A 24,114-nucleotide genomic window follows, 5' to 3' on the forward strand; every position below is an offset into this window, starting at 1 on the left:
CAATCTAAATTCTCCCAATAAAACAGAAATAAATTTCATGAATGCTCCAAAGAACTGAAATCTAACTGGAGGCCAAAGCATCTTCTTGTGACTAAGCAAGCAAAGAAGAAATAAGAGTAAAAAGTAGGTAAAACAGGTAAAATAGTGACAGCTTTTGAACATACATCCCAGTGCTCCCTGAATTGAAAAATTTTGTATGAATAAAATAGAGAATGCATTCACAGTGCATGAAGTATGCATGTAAGCGCTTTCCTGAATTGAGGCCTAACTTCTTTGTCCACAGTCTCTTTATAAATAAATAGCAGAATCCAGCTTTTTGGCACATTAGCTTTATGAAACATGAGTTAGTGGGAACCACTACATGCAGTAGAATTGAGAATAAGATGAAAAATATGGAGCAAATAGAAAACAGTCAGCAGGGCCAGGGGGCATAAAGCCTCCTTGAAATCCTAAATTCAAATATGCCTTAAGTCAAGACTGAAATAATTTGGTTGGTTTCATCTCAGTGGCTAAGAGAAGAGGCTCATTCATATCATTACATTGCAATAGAAGTGTTTATAGCTGCCAGCCTATGTTCCAGAGAGAAAAATGGCAAATAAATGCATATTGTATATAAATATATAAGCCGAGTAGAAAGCAAAATATGTCATGGTAGACAGCAGAATATTCTCCCAATCTGTCTTACTAAGCATCACTGGAGACTCTCATAAACAACAGTAATTCACAGAACTAGTAAATGATGTTTATAAATTAATGAAGCCCTGATGACGTCCTTCTCTGAGGAAGGAAGCAGAAGTAATCCCCTCAATCCTTCTGCGTGGGAGAGCCAGAGATGCACAAACCAGTGATATGTGAAAGGAAGGCTAAAGAGTTCAGGGTCTAACTTAGATGATACATCTGGCCTAAAGCACTAAGTCGTCCTTCACCATCTTTGTAATGCTGCACTTGCCATAACAGTTACATGGGAAAAAACTCTTTGCTGGGAAGTAAGCATCCTTTTATAACAAACTTTAGCACAATTACAGGGATAGCCTTTGTTTTCTATGGATTCCATTGTCTGGCCCCAGGAATGTTGGATTAATTTGAAGTTGAATTACTCACCTGTTTGGGAGTTGTACCTGCTTGGTGCTTGTAGGTGAGCCCCACTACTGCAGCTCCTGAGTTGTGTTGATGTAGATCTGCTCTAGAAACAAGGCCTGGGGACCAGTCCTGTGTCTGCTCTAGGAGCAAGGTCAGGGTGCTGATTCTGCTTCCAGAATAAAATGGTTGAGGGAAGGTTTTATTCACACAGTGTGCTTCACACCATGGCTGTAAAAAGTTGTGCTGGTTTAATTCAGGGAATGGTTAATTGAGATGAGGGACAGGAATGGTTAAGGCTGGCTTTGCTTTCTGTGTGCCTCTGCTACCGAAGCCACAAGTCTGCTACTAAGAACAGAAACAGCCGTTCTGGGGATTCTCCCAGGAAAGAGAAATGTCAGAACTGACACAATGTTTGCAGTAATAAGCTGTGTTGGCAAAATTCTTGTAGATGTCACCAAAATGTAAATGAACTCCACTGACTCAGGGAAGCAATCTCCAGAAGAAAGAGACACAGAACTTATTTGCATTTAGCAGGGGATTACAAATATCATTGTTCTCTCTCCTCCTCTCACATTGAAACTGTTGGCTCAGTGTCAGCAGTGCAGAGATGCATTTCTCTTCCTTGAGACTAGTTTAATACCAAGAAAATAACATGTGTATCCCTGTGCTTGTCAGCTAACTCTTTTTCACACATACCTTGCTGCAGGAATCCTGAATCTCAATACTAGGAATATAATATATGATATAGTACAGCAGAAACATGTAGAAGAGGTCGGTCAATGAAAATACAAGACAGATTCATCACTTCAGTAAGATACAGTGAGGTCAGTCTGCAAGGTTTTGTTGGGCTCCAAACATTTTCTTGCCTGACAGCTGCACTGGAGATAACAGCCAGCACGGGCTTCACCAGGTACTACAGAAACTGCATTCTGGAAATACTCCATGGAACATGAGTGAACAAGAAAGTTTACCTGATGATCAAAGTGCACAAACAAGACAGGGATAATGCAAAATCTTCATTTTTGTTGTCTAGAGAAAGGAAACGTCATCAGGATAAAAACAAAATACACAAAGATAGTACAGGAATGTTACTTAAATTTCCCACTTTTTAAGGATTATAAAGCAAAATATGAAAAATCCAACAGACATAAGTGCCGTACTTCCACCATAAAGAATAAATAGCACAGTAACCCCCACTGCAGAAGAGATGAAAGCATCAAGGAAAAAAATGCAAAACCAAACATGTTTCCATAGCAAGTTTCTTTTTTCCTATTTTTCTATCTTCACATAACCCATGTAATATTCATTAGAAGTCATTGCATAGCTTAAGGAAACAGTGTGCTGGTAATTCATCCCTCTTCCACAGGTCATAGAAAGTGCAGGAAGAATATGCAGAATTAGAACGTGACTTAATACAGAGCGTAAAACACAGATCATGTGCCACAGAAAGTGTCAGCTGGGTTTAACTCAAATCACAAGTCAGCGCAAGGAAGATCAGAGTTAAGGTATTGCCCGTTTGGTTGTTGACTTACGAGACACATTCAGTTAAAGCACAACTCTGCTCAAGTGCACGGCGTGTCAGTCCACAGCCTCAGTGCAACGTCCGGCCTCAGGAGACTGCAATGCAATTTGAACACCACCAGCCCTTTCAGTAGGCACACAAAGTGTTCTTCTGACAAAACTGGATCGTACTCGTATTAACAGAGGTCAGCATGGGATTTCATGACTGAACAAGCCAAAAAAAGGGGTCACAGTCTGGATGTGCTAAATTTGTGCACATTTAGTTTGTCCTCTGGTGCTTGAGAAATTGACCTGTCTCATGAGAGATGCTAACATCCTAATGATTTGGTGTTGGGTAACACACTTCTCTTTAGCACTAATACCATGCCTTCCCTTTGAAAAAGGGAGCAAGCATTTAGACTTTGGATGCCAAGTTCCTGATAACATCTTTTCTACCAGGACAGAAAAAACTGTGGTGCTATAGGTGGTAGATTTCCAGTCATATAGCTGTCCATTTCACTGCAAAGTCCAGCAAGCACCACATCCTCCCCACTCTTTTGTGGACACTCTTTTGTCCTAATAGGGACATAACACAATGCAAAATAAGTCCACAGATTTTCCTTCTGGAACCCACCAAAAGCCATGTGAACTGTTATCTAGGGAAACACAATGTCCTGCCACATGTTACTTAGAAAAATGGGGCACCTGCAGCATCAGAGTTACATGAGGATAGTTCTCCTCTCAGTCCACTCTCTTTAGCAGTTGTTTCATCCAGGTCAGAAGGGAAGAGATGGGTGAGAATCCTGCCTCTTCTGTCTCCTCTGCAGTTAGGAACGACAGGCAAACTGGCATTCACCAAATGAAAATAAAACATGCTTTAAAGTCAGCATCTCTCCCACCACTTTATGGAAACATGAAAACCTTGCTTCAGTCTGCTAAGTTGCGATGAAAAAAGCCTAATTTTATCAGTAGAAATTGCAAATAAGAATAAGAAGAGCTCTTTATTAAAGGGTGATAAGTGAAAGCCAAGATTAAGGCTGACATTAGGCAAACTGATTTCATATTAATCTTGATTTGGGATCACAGCACAGCAACTATTTGTGGTAATATATGTATATACACATTTGTAGGAGGCAGACACAGGTTTTATGGGTTTGATGCATTCATATTAAATTATCTTGAGAAAGAATCCAGAGGACAGTGTTTATAGAGTAAAAACTAGTGAAATAGTCCATTAGTTCAAAGACATCCATCACAAATATCACCACATCCCTACCATAGAAAGAGGTTCCATGCAAACTTTACGTACATACTTACGGGGCTGCAACCCATTCCTCTCTCCCCAGGCTCTGAGCCCCAAATTGCACACTGCAGCCAGGACTGCTTTTTTGATAAGGCAGCTAATCCTTGGAACCCAGTCTTTGGCCTAACTGAACAGGCTAGTGACCAAACTTGATGCTTCTTTTGCCTGTCCACCCTAAATAAGCTGTTCTGTGCAAGGAGCAGAGACTAATTCAATAAGCTCGCAAACAGTTACTGTAGTTATGTTCCTAACTCATAGATGCTTGCATGGATGAAGAATTAATCTGTTCTCATACCAGGATCATTATGCATGTACATTAAAACTGCACATGTAAAGCTGGTATAAATGCAGTTTTGAAAAAAACAGCATTCCCTCCAGCACATCTTACTGACATCCTGCTTGTTTGGAATCCTACCTCAGTGAAGTGTCTGCTTCTTTGTAATTCTGTAGTTTGGGAATAATTGAGAGATGAGCAGATAACTGAGCCAGTGCACAAGGTAATTTGACAGGACACTGTATTGATTCCTCCTATAATGATTTAGGAACTGGTGGTGATGAAGACTTGTTCAGATAGAGTACTAGTAGTGCAAAAGAAATTATAGGATACCCATGCTTCATCAGTGGTATCTACCTCATAGTCAGTGAGAGAGTAAAAAAAGAAATCTTCTGCTAAACTAATCAGAAGAAATAGGACCATAATTCATACAGTCAGTAATCATCTTGACAGGTATTGTAAATTAATGCATTATACATTGTTCATTACTTTTCATCTCAGTCACAGTAATTTTCTAAGGTTGATATGTATATGTTTCTCTTTGCAGAGTTTTTGGGTAATCAAACACTGATAAAGGGCGACACGAGGAATAAACATGCACATTAGTAGGCTATCTCTAATCTTTCTTCACAGACAGGGTTTATCTCCAAGTAACACAGGAGATGAACAGGAGCAGTGATTTTTCCTTTCAGAACCAAAAAGCTCACTGAACAGTATTAGCACTTCCTGAATCAACAAGGTCGCCCACACCTTCACAAGCATTCCGTGCTTGCAAGCTCAGGTATATTGTTAGCAATGAGGCCATCTGTTTTTATCATCAACCCTGTCTTCCTCAGCCCAGCCCTAAAATCCGGTATTTTAGGGAACTATGCACCAGCTGCTAGATAGAAAAATCTGTGATCTCATCCCCAGAAGGACTTAACAAGATAGTATTAGCAAATGACACAGTAAATACAAATACATCAATTATTTTAATAATCCAAACAGCACGATATTTCTTGTATCATATGTTGTGAGCACAAGGGAGATCAGTGGATCTAAAGTGAAAGTCCCTGCACTACATGATACTCAGCACAGCCTTTAGAACAATAGTAGTAGGACAACATGCACAGGCTGAACATTATGAAGCTGTAGGTGTAACTCCATAAAACATAGTGGGTATCCTTGTTAACATCTCTAGCACATTTCTCCAATTAATACCAACGCAGAAGCTATCTGGAAGAAGGCAGGAGTTCAAACAGGATTTTATTTTTACATAGCATTCATGCCCACACACACCAGCAAAACAAAGCCACAAACAAGAAAACAACCCCCACAAACCACCAAACCAAAAAAACCACACCTACCTTCAAACTACATTCCCTTACCAATTTATAGTGGAAGGCAGGACCTCTCCCTTCTCCAAGTCATGAACAATGTATGACTGTAGCACAGTTCCAAGACAATTAAACAATCAAAGGAGTATCCACTTTCCATTGCCATTCTAACTGAGCATTTTGTCAGTATAATTGTATTTAGGATATGCTCTGAAGTCCATGGTCTTGTAAATTCTGAGGAATAACTGTTCACCTGCTACTCCAAGGTAACATAATATTTCAAAATTGCTTTGAAGCAATAGGGTCATTCTGAGTTTACATCTTGTCTCTACAGCAGATCAAAAACTTACTGTTAGCTTTTTAATAATTAATATGAGGCTCACGTTGACTTTTTAGATATTTCACTTTCCAGTTAGGATAACCATCAGGAATTCACACTTATATTAAAGTATAAGAGTTTCAAAGAGAAAACAGCCACCTTTTCTAAGCTTATTTTTCTTCAATTCCAGCCAATTAATCAGCCATTGCACTGTTCTTGCTTTAAGCAATTGAAGTTCAAGACTTCCATATTGCCTTAGCATTCACTCGGTTCATTCATTCAGCTAACGCTCACACACACTGGTGATCTTTGGTGAAGGCCTCATCTGAAATATTGAATTGTGTCCAGAGATGAAATCTCACTTATCTGATAAACTGCAAGAACAACAGTTAGTGACCTTTAACATTAGACTAAAAATACAAAGCACATCTCTGATGTGAACATCACCCCTTTGAGAAGGTGGAAGCTGGATGGTATTTCTCTCTCCCTGTTGTTCCAGGCAGTATCCCTAAAAAAGCTCTCATTTAGGTAGTGTTATTGGAACCACACACCTGCAGGGCACACTTATTTTCTGGGACTGAACCATTTTCTGGTCCCTTTTGTTCAAAAGGCCACAAAAGCTAGCTAGCCTTAAAAACAGTCAGTATTCCAGGTTAAGAGATTGGAAAGGGTGCTGTGTGGGCGTTGCAGAGGTTCTAACCTACATGGAACACCATTCATTACAAAGGGAATTATAAAACCTTTTTAATTCAAAATTTAATCAACTTTCCCGTAACATATAATTATTTAAATGGAGTCTAATCTGAGAAACAGCATGCTCACAGAAAAAGGCAAAGTTCTTGTTCTAATCTTCCTCTGCATCTTTCTATTGCTATTCTCACTCAATCTCATTCGGTAGCAATGCAGAACAATGCACAGTGCAGTTTGTTTCCTGTAGAAATATATTATTTTAATCCTCTTAGAAAATAATAAATAGCTTAGTTATAAGAACAGCGAGGAATACCCACAGCCTAGACTTCTAATTGCCTGGAGAGAAAATTGTGCAACATACATAGATGTTTCTCAGGGCATCTGTAAATATCAGTCCTTCTTAGCATATGTCTTCTGTCTGGGCAACAGCCCAGGACCTCTTTTGACTTCCCAGCAAACAGGAAGGTGTAGCTGCCTCATCTCTAGCAGCTGTCGATGTTTATGCTATGCTGAATCTAGCCTTGAGGTGGAAACTGCATTTTGTATTGAAAGTACACACGTATACACACTGCGGCTTATATGGGAAGGTGAATAAATATAATCTCCTAAAGGCCAGACTTTAAATAAATGAGTCTTCTATAGCAAGCTATAGGGATTTTAAAGAAAGGGCTTCCCCCCCCTCCCAGTTTTTCAAATAGTTATGTTTAAGTAATTTAATTTCTATAGATTTTTTGGTGTCCTTGAATTTTGGTGACTCCTTTAGCAACAAAGAGACTAGGCAATTGAAATCATCCCAAGAATCAATATCTGTTTTGCTATTATTGACATTCCTGCAGCTGTCTAAGCAGAAGCCCTAGTCCTATTCAGACAAAATCTGAGGGAATGAAATCACTTCTTAATGATGTGAGAAAACTACTTGATTTATGCAGGCAGATACTGCTGTAGCTTTTACAGATACAAATGATAATATAAGTCATACCATAGGCTCTGTATACTCTGTGACATCAACACCATCATTCATATGGAAGTGTGTAACAACACTGAAAAACCATTTTAACTTTCTTAAAAAATTCAAGTCACCTTGAAAGAAAGGCCGAGATATATCACATACGATATCACCTCTTAAAGAAAGACCTTTGGATTCCAGCGTTTGTTAACAGGTTTCTGTCTTGGTGCCCAGGTCCTTACGTAACTAGCTAGATCAGTATTTCAGGTGTTATCATTATTTTCTAAGTAGTGAACATCAATCATTCCTCTACATTTTTTTTTTAGTAGATTACTGCTGTTAAAGACTGAAGATGAGGATGAAAAAAGAAATGGGATTATTTCAATAGGAAAAGTCCTAAATAAGAAGGAGCTCATACCGACAAACACTCTAGGAGTGTTTGAGGTATATATAAGGTGAATATGATTCCTGAAGCTCAGTTAGTAGTTCTGTCTCAGAACTTTGTTTGCTGATACCATCTTTATTAGCTCTTTTATAAAGTTTCAGATCATGTGAGCCAGTTAATGATTGCTGAAAGATGCTGGTTAATAGAACCAACTGAATAGTTCAATGCAACCAAAAGAAAATACAAAACTTCATAATTTTAAAAGTGTCATATATTTGAGCCAATTTGATAATAATCAGAAGTGGATAGCTGATTTGCAGATTCATAAATGCATACTGCAGGCAATAGAACACAAGAGCTGCTCACCACTTGTTAGAGCTAGCACGAATTTCATCACTGCCTTCTCTGTGGAGGTGGAAAGTAGTTTGTAAAAAATTGAACTTTTCTGTGGAATGTTTTAGCTCTTGGAGTTGTCCCCCCCCAAAAAAAATGTAGATTAGGTTTCCTGCCTGGCTACATCTTCCATGAGCTCTCATCTGCTCTATAGCTACCACTTTAGGTCACATTAGATATAGTTCAAGACAGAGCTCAACCTCCTAAAGAGAAGACATGAGACATCTAGGTCAGAATTCAAGCAGACTGCTGAGGTGATATACAGACTTATTTGCCAGTTACAATTTTTCAAACCTTTCTCTCTCAGAATACAAAGAAAAATTATTATATTGCTATATTTTTTTTCCAAATTCTACACGAGAAGCTTATGTGCCAAAATACCAGAGTTTCTCACAATCAAAAAAAATTATTGCTTTTGCCCCAGTCAGGTCACTACCAACCTAAGTTGGATCTGAGCCCATGAAGGTAACTTTACTTTAATGGCTAAAATGGTATTCTCATCATACTTATTTCCAAGACCTAATATAGAGTTTCTGAAAAAAGCAATAGGTTTGGGTGCTGCTTATAAAATTGTCTTAGTTCAAAGTTATTTGTATATGAGAAAACAGGGGAAGAAATATAATGTCCATCACAAAGTAGGCTGTTGTACTTCCAGAGTGATTTGTTTCACTGCAGTGGTATTTATCATGTTGATAAAATAGACTATGGATCTGAAAATGGGAAGATTTTTCCTGTTAATTTGAAACAGCACCTATACATGCTGCTGTGACATCAACATAATACCCTAAAGCCACAGCATCTGAAAAGATTTATTTTCTGAGCCCTGATGCAGCCACATTCTCTTTGCTTCTGACATTCTCAATTTGCAGGCTGCTGGTGATCCAATCTTATTCATTCTGGTGCTATAATAAGGATGTCAATGCAAGAAGAGAAAAGTCATTATCTGATAGCCAGCAGACATGATAAAAAGGCAGAGTTAGATATCTCAGAGGAAAGGCCACCCTTTCTGCCTTGGATGAGCTTCTCAAGGTCATGGACGGCTTTTGTACCTCTATGTATGCTCCAAATTCTCTTTAAGCTGAGTGCATCAGATAAAACAGAAATGTCCCTACCGCAGTCTCATGTTCTGAATAAGGTTTTGATTTTTTACTGTTAATCAGTGAAAAGTTTTAATTATGATAAGAACATATGTATGCAATGAGAAAGATCAAAGAGGCAATGTGAGCTGCAGAGAAACTTAGTCTAAATTTATGGGTCCTGCCTGGTTAATTGCATTCATATGGGTTTGGATTATGCTGAAGTATCTCCCACAGTAGCAATAGTCAGGCAAGACTAGATAACCATTTGTATAGAAAGATTTTTACCTCAAACTTAAAAATAATGATGAATATTATGATATTGGGAATGGGGATATGGTTTGGGGAACTCTTTAAATTTCACAGTTGCAGCAATGATGGTAAAAATTTATTTGTTTATTGACTTTGTCAAATAACTACTAAGTACCACCCCAGAAGATAAGCTACCATCAAGCACAAGTTAATGGGCTCTTATAAGCAGTAAGTGGATTAAATAGTTTGAGCTGCAATATACCTGAGCTAAACTAGATCAGCCAATCTTTAATCTATGAATATGTACACCATACAATGCCCTTTACCAGCCACATTAAGGTAAAAAGTTTGAAGCAGTCCCTATACGATTATTATTATTGAATATCAGTTGTAGCTTAAGAGGCAGTTTCATTTTATGTGTGCAAACCAGAAAAGCACACAGAATATGAGGACAACATGTGACTGGCCCCCGGGCTGTAGGTAGCAGAGGCAAGCACTAAGAGAGAATCAAACAAGCCTCTGGGCCCCGTGAACTGAAATCTCCTCTCCCCATACTAATTGTAGGGCTCTTGGAAAACTGATTTATAGAGAGGACATTTCCAGAATTATTCTAGTCTTCCACTCATTTGCTCAACTTTGCTACAAGACAGTAAGATAAATGCAAAGGGACTAATAGCTTTGCCTGTTCTTAACATCACCATCAGTTCCTTTTAGACGCTATTTAAACACGTAACATACTAAGGTAGCAGTTCTGACCTGCCTCCTGCATCTCTCTAGAATACAGGAAGAATCTGAAGCACAGTGTTCCCATAGCTAAATGAGTGTAACCAGTGAGCTGGGTGGTTTTATTCTTTCGGTGTTAAAATCACACAGATATGAGTTTGCATTGCATCATGACAGCCTGCAGTTCTGTATAGCTGCTTTAGAGAGCAACAACACAAACATTCAATACATTCAAATATTACGGCGGTGCCACCTAATTCATTGCACTTGACACAAGCCATTGCCATAGCCAGACCTACAAGACCCATTCTTCAGTGACCAACTTTCCATCTTCTGTAATTTAACAACAGCTACAAACTCCAGATACTTTGTTTTTAAGTCTTTCTGGGTCCCTAGTTATTCCTACCTTAATAAGTTGCCATCACAGCTACTGTAGATCTTACGTGATGGAGCGCTCAACAGTAGGTGTCCTAAGATTAATCTTTCACCAGAGGCACAGAAGGTGGTCTGGTGAGAAGACAAAAAGTAGATAGCAAGAAGCTATTTGAGGAAAAAATACCTCATTTCTTCCCTATCCAAACTGGTCAGAATTAGTAAAGAGCACAGTATTTTCCTCTTTTTTATAATGAGTAAGGAGCATTCATTCCCAGTTATATCATTAAGTGGGACGGACTCTTAACAGGGAGTCAGAGAAAGCACAGATCCATCAGAAGCATTCCATGGAGGATGTGCTGACTTCAGTATCATGTCTGACAGAGCTGAACTGTTCTCATAAGCTTTTGTTTTTATGGAATTACTGAAATTTTTTTAATACTTTCACTAGGTTAAAAAGGTTAAAATAAAATCAATACTTGTTAAATTGCCATTACATTTAAAACTGGCAGGTTGTTTGCACAAAAATAAGAGAGTTAATCAAAGTATAAATGTAAATCAAATACAGGCCAGATTTCAGTCTGAAGCCACTCCTGATGTATACTTGGGATAACCAAGGTAAATCCCATAAGCAGATGATATCCTGGCATTTATCCAGCATAAGTGGGAGGTTCCAATCTTCCTCAGGATCCAGAAGGAATAGCTTTGAATCCAACAGAGACTTTTTTTCCCCCTTTTCCTCAATCTTTTTTTCCTTTTTTTTTTTTAAAAAAAAAATCCTCCTACGGGGCCTTTGGATTTAGTGACTTGAATAACATCCCTCTCTCACTTGCTACAGTAATTCTTTGTACAAAGCCATCACCTCTGATCCAAAACCTTCTTCAGCTTGTTTTTGTATGCACCTGCCTTACTGCTACAGTCAGTGTGACAGCAGCCCTGTACCAGCTGCAGCCAGAGCCTTATTTCACAGTACAACAGCAAGTGCAGAATCTAGTTGGTCACTCGTAGTGAGACTGAATAATCTTCAAACAGGAACCATTCAAAAAGGCAGAATCAACAAAATCTTCATCAGTTCCACTAATTTAGCTTATCTGTGTGCCTCACTGGGGCATCTTAACTCCTTCTTGCCATCTGTCAGTCTCCTCCCCTTGATAAAGAGACTGCATATTCCAGCACTGTCCCAACTAGGAATTAAAAAATAAGGCTAGCAGAAACATGCTTTAAATTGCTTCGGTGTTTGAGATACTTTGTTGTGATTATTTAAAAATCAAAGCATACTATGCACTATCCTATACTGAGCTTCCTCCTACTCATTTACAGTCCTATAAACTTTGTTAATATAGTATATTTAAAGGTAACAGCAGGTGCTAGATCATCAACCCCAAACACGTTGCTCTAACCCAGGGTGTACATATAATACGACATTGTTCTGTCAGTGTGCTTCAGCTCTAGTCAACAAGTAATCACGAAGCCCATTCTGTCCTCAGGCAAGGCTTAACTGAGACTGGCAGGGACGTAGAGGTGTGTGATTCTGCACACAAAATCATTCCAGTACAACACATCAGCACTTCATGAACTGTTCATGCACATTTAAGCCTGGGAAACAAAACCACTCCATGTCTCATCTTCACCAGTGATAATATGAATTATCATCTTTATTAAGATGACAGATTTTAAACCAGGGGAAGAGATTTGGTTATCTTAGTAAGATCCAGCTTTAAAATCATCTCCAATTTCTTAAGGGGACAAAGAAAACCCTGTCAATTACAGACACCATTGTGGCTTCACTAGAGCTGATGTGCCTTCAAAAAAAAAAAAAAAAAAAAAAAAGAAGAAAAAGAAAAAAAACCCAACACCAAAAATCTCACAACTGTTTCAGTACAGAGAGAAGTGATTTTCATTTGTACGTAGTGCCTCCTTTCTGTCTCATCTGGGATACAAGCAGGTAAAAGCCAGTGAAGAAGAAAGAAGCCACTCCTAATAAAGAGCTCTGTCTCGGATGAACCAAACTCCCACAACACATCAAGACACTTCACTCCAAGACGATCTGACCCAGCCAAAACTTCAGCGTTCCTCACTGCCAAGTTAGAAAGGAATAACAAGTGTCCCTTCAAAGACAGGTTAATGAGAAGGAAAAACAGCACAACATACACCAAAAAAGTTGAGTTGTACTACACCTCCTTCAGTTACCTGGAGTTACTTTACAAGTTGGTCTGCTGAGATGCAGGATCACTGGGTAAAATAACATAATGTGATATTTAAGGGATTTTGCAGATGGATAATTTCTTGTCTAACACCAAATGGATGGTGTAGGCAATTTTCCACTAGTACTCTCATTCTAAATTAAGTGTTCGCTCAGCCACATGTGCCCCTGCATTGTATTCACAGCTACAACAGCCGGCATGTTCCGTTTGTGCCGTGTCTGGTTAGTTACACAACTCCCATCACTGCATCAAAGCACTGGTTTTTGCATCCAATATATTATGTATTTAGAGGATTAGATATAAAGCATTCATATATATGCAGGTATTGTTTACAATTTGCAGTTTCATGGGGAAAAAAATCTTAAATAAAAGTTAGCATTCCGCTATTGCTGTTGTATTTATGGGCTTTACATAAATTTCCAGATACTTCTATTCTGAATGAAAAAACATGGCATTTTTATATACAGGAAAGTACAGTTTATCAAAAGAAGATGTATTTGGATAAGAGGAGAAAAATTTATAACACATTCCTTTGCCAAAAGTAATATAACCATCTTTTGCCCCCAAAAAAATCAAAACCAAAGAATTTATATCAACATAGCATCTTATTCTGTAGTTGTTGTCACTTGAGCAATTCCCATAGTAGTACGTCAGTCTGTAAAGTCTGGACTAAAGGACTAGACTTACAGTGTCAAATTGAAAATAATACCATAAGAGAAGTTTATCAACTGCATGTTGTTTTAGGAGCTAGGCTAAGGGAGTTATTCACGCCTTCTAATAAGAGCAATAGAGCATAAAAAAGAGAAAGATTCATGATAGTAAGAAACAAGACATAAAATAGACAAGATTTGGAACAGCTAAGGAAGCCCTGAGAACATGCTAGATAAATGGGCTGTCTTGAAATAAAAAAATAACACCTCAAGTACAAGTGGAGAATATACAGAGAGAGCATATTATATTTGAAGTCACTATTATCCTGTTAAATTCCTATAAAGCAAAACAGGACTAAATATTAGTGCTCACAGAGGGTGGCACCACAGGAATCTCCAAAATATTCAATGTGGTAAGATACCAGCTGGCTTCCAAAGTTAAACAATACACAACAACAAACCTCCAGTCTACTCTTCTTTAGACAGTCCCTTCCTGTTAAGGGGATCATCTAGCAGTTTCCCAAGTTTCAAAAGATCCAGAAGCACTCACTGCAGCCTCTTTTCTTTCCCACTGACCTTGACAGGAAATTTATCACCGACTCCAGTTTCAGTACTACTTGACTTCAATTTGAAGACCACAAGCCTGATAGTGCATGGAGCAACCTCACATCCCAGGCTACTGTTCTCATCACGATGGCATCAAAATTGATTCTTCCCTTTTATCTTTGCAAGTCAGCCAAAAATACCAATAAACTATTTGCCAGTACTTTCAGTTCAGGTGCCAATTCCCCGCAATTGTGATTTAAATTGAACTGGCACTACTGTGATATCTGCATCTTCCAAAGCCAAGATCTGCAAAAACCTGAATAAACAAGGCTATGGAAAGCCAGAGGGAGCACACACTTGTTGGACACGTTACCAGAGACAGATAAAAAAACTGTACAAATGAGAAACACAATTAGAGTTTTGTAAACTTTGAGGAAGTTTAGTTCTAATGCAGTGGTTGTAAGAGCATCAGAATCTACCCCTCAAACATACATCTCATACCAGAAAAGTCTTTGCACTAAGAGTATTAAGCAGGACAGTTTTTTATACCCTTTTGATTTAATGCTACAGAATCAGTTTAATTTTCAGAAAATTCAGCTTTCTCTTTTGGCATAAAATGCTTTGTAAAAGCTCAGCACATTTCTTGGCCGTCTCGCTTAACTGCTCATAAACATTCTCAGACAACAGTCAAGTGCTTCTAAAAACTTAAAACCAAAAACCCTACTACATCCAAATTCCCCAGGTTTTTTAATATTTCTAGTCAGTTCTCTCAATGTCAAGCATTAGCCAATGACAATATAAATTGGCTTGAAGCCATCATTTTCTTTTTAACTTATTGTGACTGCAAGACACTAAGTGGTATATCCCAAAGGAAAAGAGTGGGAAAAATATTGCTGAAAACGATCTGCTAACATCTATCCATGTAAAAAGCAATTGCATTTCCAAAAGCACATATTCACTTCACAGAACATTCAAAAGAGCAAAATTTTGTTACCCTTAGTTTCTGCAGGAAACAAATTCTTTATCTGTTCAACTGGCATATAGCCAGATATAAAAATATAGCCATGCCATATCTGAAAGCTACTCTTGGTGTATATGAATCTCCAACAGTTTCTAGCATGAACAAAATTCTGGTTTACTCGGTACATAGTCTGATCCTGAGCAGCTAATGGAAGATTTCTTCTTAATTTGAGGGAGTGTGTTTGGCTTTTTAATAAACTGTGGATTAAGGATATGAAAACGGGTGCTTATTGCAACTTGTTTTCGATGCCTAGGCCCAAATTTGGTGACCTTTACTGCATGCCCAAACTTTTGTCCACAAATAAACATACAGAGCCTTATACTTAAGCAGGGATTCTATCTGCTGAAATCCTGGATCCTTTATCCCATCATTTCTGACATTTACCTCCCCCCCATTAGCAGTACAATCCCATATAAATGCATCTATAGGCAATTAATTAACATATAATCATATGTCACCAGTTGATTTTCTAGAGGCAACTCATTGTTTAACTTTTGATACTCTCTTTAGCTTGCCTCAAAAGGATATTTGACTTGGGAATAAATTACTGGAGTTCTTCTGACTTTTCATAGTTTGAGATAATCTTGCATTTTCCATTTCTCTCCCTTAAGCAGATTTATTATTGAACTTAAATAATACATCTGGACAGTTTGGGGTTTTTTTAAATACAGAGGAAAGCAGTTACAGTTTTTGCCACATACCATATGAGTGCATTTTGAGTGAAAATGGAGTAGAAGTAGTAATGTTGCTATGTAGAACTGCTTGCCTGGGACAGAGGCACACGAGCCAGATACAGGTCAGCTCGGTCCATGGTCACCTGGTGAAGTGCAGGGTGTACCTACTGCACCACAACACTTCCACACTGTTGTAAGGTGAGGTCTGCCTGCACACAGCTCCTTCCTTACACAGGATCAGGCCAAACTAGGGAGGATGAAATGAGAATGACTGCACCAAACCTAAGCTCTCCGCAAGGCACATAGCCCATTCAAACACTAGGAAAGCCTAGACTGAAGAACAGCTTTGGCACCATCCTTGGGTTACTGTTTCAACATATAGGGGCATGCAAAGGGCAATAAATTAAGTTTAATTACTTTCAGGTATTTAATGAGTAAATTTTAAGTGCTCATTGTGATGGTTTGCTATTTCAACAATTTAGTAGATGTTAAGGCCAAGAGGACTGCCCTATTGCCTGAGCTTCTGCCTCATAAAAAGCTATTGCTGATGAAAATCCAGTGCCTCACTAAGAATCCCACTCTGAATGAGTCACTTTCCCCTCTGCTCCAAATCAGTTTCTTGGGATGCTAACTCATCCCACAACCTAAGACATGCCCTGTGCTACAAAAGCATGCTCCTCTGTTTCACTCTTGCCCAAAATTTTCTCTGCAAAACCTTTGAGTCTTTATCACACCTAGTACCAAGATATGATTACTCAGCTCCACTCAGAGCCCCAGTTTTTGAGTTTTCACATTCCTCCCTGTGCACTGAAGTTTTTTCAGCATCAATCAATTCACAATACAAAGAGTCTTTCCAGGAATAAGCAATGAAAATTACCATTATGCCACATACATCATTGACTCCAGCAGGATATTCTCCAGTAACAGGGAAACAGCTGCCAAGTGACTAACCCAGAGTCGGTTACTAATGGCTCCAGAAATGAGTCTAATAAACAGGTTGTCCATAACAGCATGAATTCCTACAATGGATCTGTCTCAGGCTGTCTCTTAGGGCTTTGAAAACCCTTAGTTTCAGCATCTGTGTAATCACACTTTGTAAATGTCTCTTTTCACAACTGAGACGTTCTTTCTCTCTCTGCTGTACAGAAGTTCACTTGAACCAGAGCAACCCAACCAGTGAATTCCCCAGCTACGGAGAAAACGGAAATGATACCAGTTTACTTGTTTCACCCCTTCTGGTGGCTGGAGTAGTGATCGGACTCGTGCTGTTTCTATCCTGTGTTACAATCATCGTTGGCAGTCTGCGGAAGGACGGACGGTTAAGACACCCACATCTGAGGAGAGATGCTGTTTATGGTAAGGTAGCTAGTTATAGCAAGATAATGCTTAACCTTAAAATATCTGGTGCTGCAGGCAACAAAAAGCATCTGGCCACTGTGCAAGGGATAAAATGAATAAAATAATTAAAACATAGGATGAGTAGGTCACAGGCAGCTTTGTAGTTTAATAGCATCTTTGTGCTGGCACTGAATTCACACAGTACAAGCTCCATAGTTAGTGGTTGACATAAACAAGGCCAGTGCCGACAGCATTTCTTAAACAGCTTATTTTCCCTTGGTGCGTTACAAGATTTCTTCTCCATTGCTAGACTCCTAAGAGTTTATTTTCATATCCCATTATAGCCTTGGTATAGCTATGATGTAATTTCTATTTGTTGGAAAGCCAGGAATCTTTTAACTTCTGCAGCGTGCACCAACCTACAACAATGACTGGGCAATTACTTTTTTCTGACCACAAAAGTTAATAACTGCATATAAACAGAACAACAGGGCATCAAAATGTCATTACAACCGTCACCGTCATTAAAGAGACTAGTTTGCCATCAATAAAGTGCCAATTCCTATCCCCTGACAAAAATCCCCTGTACTTTAAAAGGATTTGGGAATACGAAGGAATTAATTGTAGAATTGTATTTTTGGCCACTTTTGGGTTTGCTGACTAGAAGTTAAAAGCCACTTTGTCAAGGAAATGACAGAATCTGATTATTTCTATATTTAAGGAAAACACACTTACAAAACATTACCTTGTAAGTCTTCAGCTAGTAAAAATGCAAATGATAACTGGATTGAGTGGAACATCAACAACTTTTGTCAGCTGCAGTTAGGCTCCTATAGCTGCAGTTTGTTATCAGTACAGTTCTTTGCATATTGTTGAGTTTTTTTCTTTATATAGAAAAGATAATAATAATGAGCCACATAAAAATGCAGTGTCTCCAGTCTGGATTTCAGTGAGGTAAATCAAGTATCCACTGAAGTCAGCTGGACTTCACTTAATTATTTGGAACAGGAATTTTCATGTCTAAAAGAAACACATTTACTAGGAACAGTGTGTCCACCTGGAGCCAGGAATAATTAATTTTGGCTTTTCTAGAAACATTTATCCAGATAAGTGAATAATGTCTGTGTTTTTTCAGACTTCACAAGAAGTGAAATGCAAACTACCATGGTAACATAGAGGGAGGGAAAAAGGGAAAAAGAAAAAAAAAAAGAAAAAAAAAACCACCCTGATGTCTACTATTATTGTATCATCTATTTTTCCTACTTTTCAGCAGTTAAATTTGGGATTAAACAGTTACACCCAAATTGGAGTTACTGTTTTGCCCATGAACAGCAATATTTTAGCATGATAAAACACTGACCATTAAGATTCAATCACTACATTTAAACCTACTGCTATTTTAATTTCGGCTTCTTTAAAAACCCTGAAGCCAGGTGAAAACAAAAAGGACAATTTTCAAACTGTTTGTTAAAAATAACAATGCTACTGAAATGGCAAAAGAAAAGCACGCTGATATTTTCATTGAAATTCAAAATAATAATCTTAATCTAAATTGTGCCAGTCTACCCAAGTAGAAATTTTACATTAGCACACACCATCCTGATATCTCAGCATGTTTCCACTGGCCAGCATGGGAGCAGCAGGAGTCACTGTGAAGTTGGCCTCCTTCACTGATCAAGCAAAAGGACAGCACAGTGCACGCTAGACTGGGTTAGTCCTGGTAGATTCCTCGAGGACAAATTGGCAGAGGTGAAAACTGCTAGAAGGAGGAACAGGCAGTTCAAGTGAGTCCTGGCCTTCACCCTCTGTTGAGAGAGACACTACTTGGATGTCACTTCAGAAGCTGGCCCTTCTCTCCAGGTCCTATTTTAATGCATTGAGTGAAAAGGAGGGATTGATTTATTTTTTAAGACAATTGCAGGGGGACAGAGAGAGGGCGGGGGAGTGGAGACTGCTGTATTTCCACAATGTGGGACATTCTTGGGGAAATTTACCCTAGAACGTTGAGCATTAACTAACTATCCTCAAAGACAGAAAATAGCACTAAGTTCTTGGTGTATCTGGAGATACAAAGCTCTTTCGTGAAAGCACTAGAAAGCCCTGGAGCCAGCAGCAGGATTATTTTCTCTACTATTTTCCAGTTTTTCCCCTGTTTGTGAATGTTTTTATTGAGAACAGCATTTTCTCAAGACACATACCTACAATCAAACACCTAAGCCTCCTTTTAAAAAACTTCACAGAATTGGCAAGGTTTCAATGTATGCAACTCCTGGGACCCTCAAGCAATCCTGCTAAAGTTTGAAGCTGCATGCAGCAGAACTAACGCTCCTTTTCAACTTTGGAGGCACAAGAAAAGCTTTAGACACTTGTATCTTGTAGGGCAGCACTAAATACACAGTCCCTGTGCCACAGCCTGAAACTGACCACAGTTCATCTCCAGATGATGCTAACTTGCTCTTAAAGGAACAGAAATGTCCTGTGAAACCTGATTGTTCGAGAATGCCAGTAATTCCTCTGCCCCAGATAGGTTTTATTTTCTGATTTATGTCAGTGTTTTAAACAGTGATATTGTCTCAGAGAATCCACCACGGAGGAAGAAAGCAGCAAGTATTAATAGCTTGTTTTCCAGCTCCAGATGGCTTCTCGTATGGTGGCTCTTTTGGAGAGCTGAGGTCCACCTGCTTGGAAGAACTTCCCCCAGCTTTTGATTTTGGTTCCTATCTGGATACACTTTCTCAGGTCAACGTCATGTATCCTGATTCACCTCCACGGTAAGTACTTTTCTAAGATTCTGAGTGTTATAGTCCTGCACTTGCAAAGCCTGTTAAAGAAGAAAATAAAACTGCTAGACCTCTACCCACTACAAAAATGCAGGTTACACAAACTCTAAATACAGACAGACCTTGTTTAGTTTAAGTTCAAGTTTTCCTTAGCATAATATATCTTTACTAAATAAAGGCATGTGTACAGCCAGTTCTCATTTACTGATATTCACATTAAAATTTATCAAATTGATGGCATATTAATGAAACACACAAGTAAAATTACTTATGAACATCTTTCTTTGAAAAAAATAATATTACAAGTCAAAGTGTCTCTTCCAGAAGAAAAATACACTTTTTTCAGGAACTTTCAAGTTACATTTATTACTGATCTTAAGACTGTTCAGATCAGAGTAAATGGGAAAAAAGAAACCTTTAAACCTTTCCATATTTATCAGCAAGTCCCACTTCTCAGCTTTCTGAACCCCAGTATTCTATCAGAAATCAGAACCAAAGAAAACATACCATTCTGACATACATTGTAATTGTACTTAACCCTCTCATTTAGGATAGGGAGAAAATTATTTGGGATATCAGTAATCTTTGAAGGAGGATGACAATTTTAGCTGCTTAACCCAAACACGCTCTGGAGAGCCGTAGTTGCCTGGATTGTAGTAGCATCTCTGGAGCAGAGTCCTTCAAATATCAGGCAGTTCTAATTGCCTGAGGAGGCAACATTGCCAGAAAAGGCTCTTTCCACACACAGTTATTCCAGAAATTATGTAGCAGCTCCTTCCACATCTGTGTGCCTGTATTCACGGGATACAAGAACAGCCATCACAAGCAACGAGAGTTGCACTTCAGGCCATCTATATCTCCTCTGTGTGCCTCATGGACCTCAAGGTTAATAAATGAAGGAATTCAGTTACTCCCTCCAATGAACCAACTGAAATAATTTTAAATGGAACATCACTCCAGGCTTTCTGCAGTGCTGTATCTTACAAACAGCAAATAAAGGTTGAACAGCCATGTCCCCTCCTCCTTCCCCCCCCCCTCCTTTTCTTCCTTTTAAGCAGACTCTGTTTTGAAATAAACAGATACACTCGTAAGACCAGCCCTTTTCTGACTGCTTGTATACCTATGCAATATAGAGCAAGTCGGTAGTATGAACATACAATATATAGATCTTTGCTTTTTCTGTTCTATTATATTCATGTTCTACAAGCAACCCTTTATGTATTACAAAGTCATACTATATAATAAATGGGCTTTTAGAGATGGTGTAAATATTTTAGCAGAAAGCTCACATGTGAAAAATTATTCTGAGCCTGGCATCTAAATTTTTAGAAATTCATATAAATCCCCATTAAAATTTAGACTGGTTTTTGGGCCCACACCCACGAGTCTACTAATAAAGGCAGCCAGCTCACACCCAAGCAGCAGCTTGAGTGGGCAATTGGCCAGATTTCTAAGAACCAGCTCACACTCCTGTGAACAAGCTCTGAGAAGGTATTTCTTTAGCAAACAGGTCTCCTAAGATTATACCAGAGGTTGCTTGCATTTCCAGTTTGAAACAGACCCAAAGAAGGATTTTCCACCTCTATGGTGTTCTCTGTTTGGAAGGAGATACATGAGTGATACAGGATAGCACTGGATGATCTGGGCTTTCCTGCAAATTCACCAGCTACTGCTGTAATAAGCCTAGGATCTTGAGTCCTACCTTGTTTTGATAAACTACTCTGGGACATCAATACTAGGATCAGAGAGACATAAAGATGTCCAGCCACTGCCTCCTCAAGATTCCCTTCTGGGCTGAGTGGACTGCGTCCCTGAGGGCCCAAGATCTGACTCTGCATACACAAGGAAACACTGCTCATCCCATTAATTGCATTTCTGCATCACAGGTCAAAAGTAAATATTATTGTTAATGGGTTTGCTGTTTTCTCACTGCTATCATAGTGGAATATTTTAGAAAAAGTAGCTTTGGCAAATCATCAGAATCTCATTAAGTTTTACATCTCAGGAACACAATTTAGAGAAAACTTAAGGAAAAGCAGAGCTTAGCGGATGGCTGAAAGCAAAACTACATAGAGAGACATTTAAACTTACTATTAATATATTGTGTAGTCCATTGTAACCTTCTGTTCAGAAAAGCATTGGTTAAGAAGCACTGGATGAATACACTGCATTATGTAAGAGCCTGAAAAATTTCTGTATAGCTACCTTTACACTCTCCTCCATGGCATAACACTCAACAGTATTTTTTCTAATTAGTAGAGCATGGAGATTATTTGGACTGATGAGTGCTAACAGCAGGAAAACTGACATGGCCTTGAAGCATAAACAAGACATGCTTGACCTGGCATATTTAAAATATTAACTCGCTGGGATCAATCTTGTTCCATACGATAATGTTTTGAAGAGTAGGCTTACTGAAATGTAGCACTGGCTAAATTAATACAATTCCTCCTTTTAATTCAGGCAGTGCAAGATGTAATTTAAAGCTAAACTAGCATGCCCAAAAGCTAATAATGCAACTGTACCATAAACAGAGGAGAAATGAAGAGGAAAGCAACTGCATTGGCAAATAACTCTCAACACATATTTGAAGTGAAAGAATTCAGTGAGTGAAAACTAGTGTTGTGGTGCCACAGGCAGACACCAAGGCATTAGCTTCATTTAACCACATTGTTCTCATGCAGCCTCTGCGAGGCCGCAGCGTTACATCATTGCACACTAGAGGCTGTGGAGTCGAGTTTTCTTGAACGCAGCATTTTTGCTACAATTGTACTTTCTGAAATTATTTCAGTAGAAAGCACAACACCTCTACTTGGCCACGGGGATTATTATAATGTCTGGAATGTTTTCATTAGATTTTACACTTGGGCTTTAAACCATTAAACGAGTGGAAAAAGAATTTTAGGGGAAGGGTGATGAAACAAAGGGTCAGAGTTAAAAGCACCCATTTTCTATGGCTGAGGGAGAGCTGACTGTTAGGACCACCCACTTTCCAATTGAAAATCTGATAAAAAATACTATTTATATAAAAATTTTAACTGGTAAATTAATTTATGAAAAATGCCTTGGGATGTTAATAATTTAATTGCTTGGATATATAAATAACAAATTTCATTTGAGGCTCAATTTGATTATCCACAGACACTTCCACTAGCCACTTTCTTACATTAGATTTTACATGAGATTTAGAGGAATACCATGCACTGAGTTTTGTCATTAGCCTGCCGTAGTTAGAGGGTGGTTACACAGAAGCCGTTGGGTCAATGTGTCTTGACAGCCTAAAATGTACAGTGCTCCTATCCATAAACATCCCTTTAGGATAATTAATAACTTTCTAATGAATCTCAGATCTGTTTTACCATCTGTCAGATTGATTTTACATGAGGCATAGAAGGGAAATATAAAAACAAAATACAGTTGATACGAACTAAATAGTTTCAAGATATTAGGGGTCTGTATTTTAGAGCTTGTTTCTGACGTAAGATACTCGTAGCAGTGCTGGAAGTTAACTGAATGTTTCATAGTCTGCCAGAGATGGCAAAGTGTTAGAAGAAACTTCAGTCATCTGAGAAAGATGATCCAGGTGATCTGTGATAATTTAACTTAGCTGGCAGCCAAACAAGACACAGCCACTCGCAGCCTCCCCCCGCGAATCATGGAGAGAATTGGAGGGGTAAAGGTGAGGAGACTTGTAGGTTGAGATAAGAACAATTTAATAATTAGAGTAAAATAAAATTAAAATAGTAATAATAATAACAACAATGATAACCAATAAATAAATAAATGAGGCATATTATTGATGTATCCAGCTGTGAATTCTGGATTTTACTAACTACTACACTTTTCTTCTTCCCCCCGCTTTCCAGTCCTCTGCTCTTGCAAACTGCCCAAGCACAGTGTCCTTGTAGTTATCAACATTTCTTCTCATAACAATCATCACTAAAACCAAAACACAGTGCTTTCCAGCTACTAAGAAGAAAATTAACCCTACCCTAGCAAAAAAAAAAAAACAAAACAATACAACAGGACATGATCTAGCAACAACTCTAAATCACAGAATTATTCTCTCCCCAAATTAGGAAACTTAAAAAAATTCAACCAGGACAAAATCAAAGAACAATCTCTCTGCCACAGCTTAACAGTAAATTGGGCTTTGAAAGAAATACTGGAAAGCCTGTAAACCCCACATTTGCCAAACTGTTCAACTTTCTCTGATAGTGTGAGTAAAATCATCTAGCTGAATATTTAGTATCTTCAAACTTCTAAGAATAA

At 38.5% G+C, this 24,114-nt stretch overlaps 1 protein-coding gene across 1 annotated transcript in view; it reads left to right on the top strand.

Moving 5' to 3' along the window:
- Positions 1 to 24,114, top strand: part of BEAN1 (brain expressed associated with NEDD4 1) — a gene marked incomplete at its 5' end in the record, with an annotated part of 45,095 nt that overhangs the window by 15,850 nt on the left and 5,131 nt on the right. Inside the window, 2 exons of the mRNA XM_010168406.2 lie at positions 16,871 to 17,080; positions 19,692 to 19,833. Of these exons, the coding sequence (XP_010166708.2) occupies positions 16,871 to 17,080; positions 19,692 to 19,833 (352 nt within the window). The remainder of the gene's footprint in view (positions 1 to 16,870; positions 17,081 to 19,691; positions 19,834 to 24,114) is intronic.

Source organism: Antrostomus carolinensis, unplaced genomic scaffold (genome assembly GCF_000700745.2).
Source record: "Antrostomus carolinensis isolate BGI_N321 unplaced genomic scaffold, ASM70074v2 scaffold5795, whole genome shotgun sequence".
Taxonomy (NCBI): domain Eukaryota; kingdom Metazoa; phylum Chordata; class Aves; order Caprimulgiformes; family Caprimulgidae; genus Antrostomus; species Antrostomus carolinensis.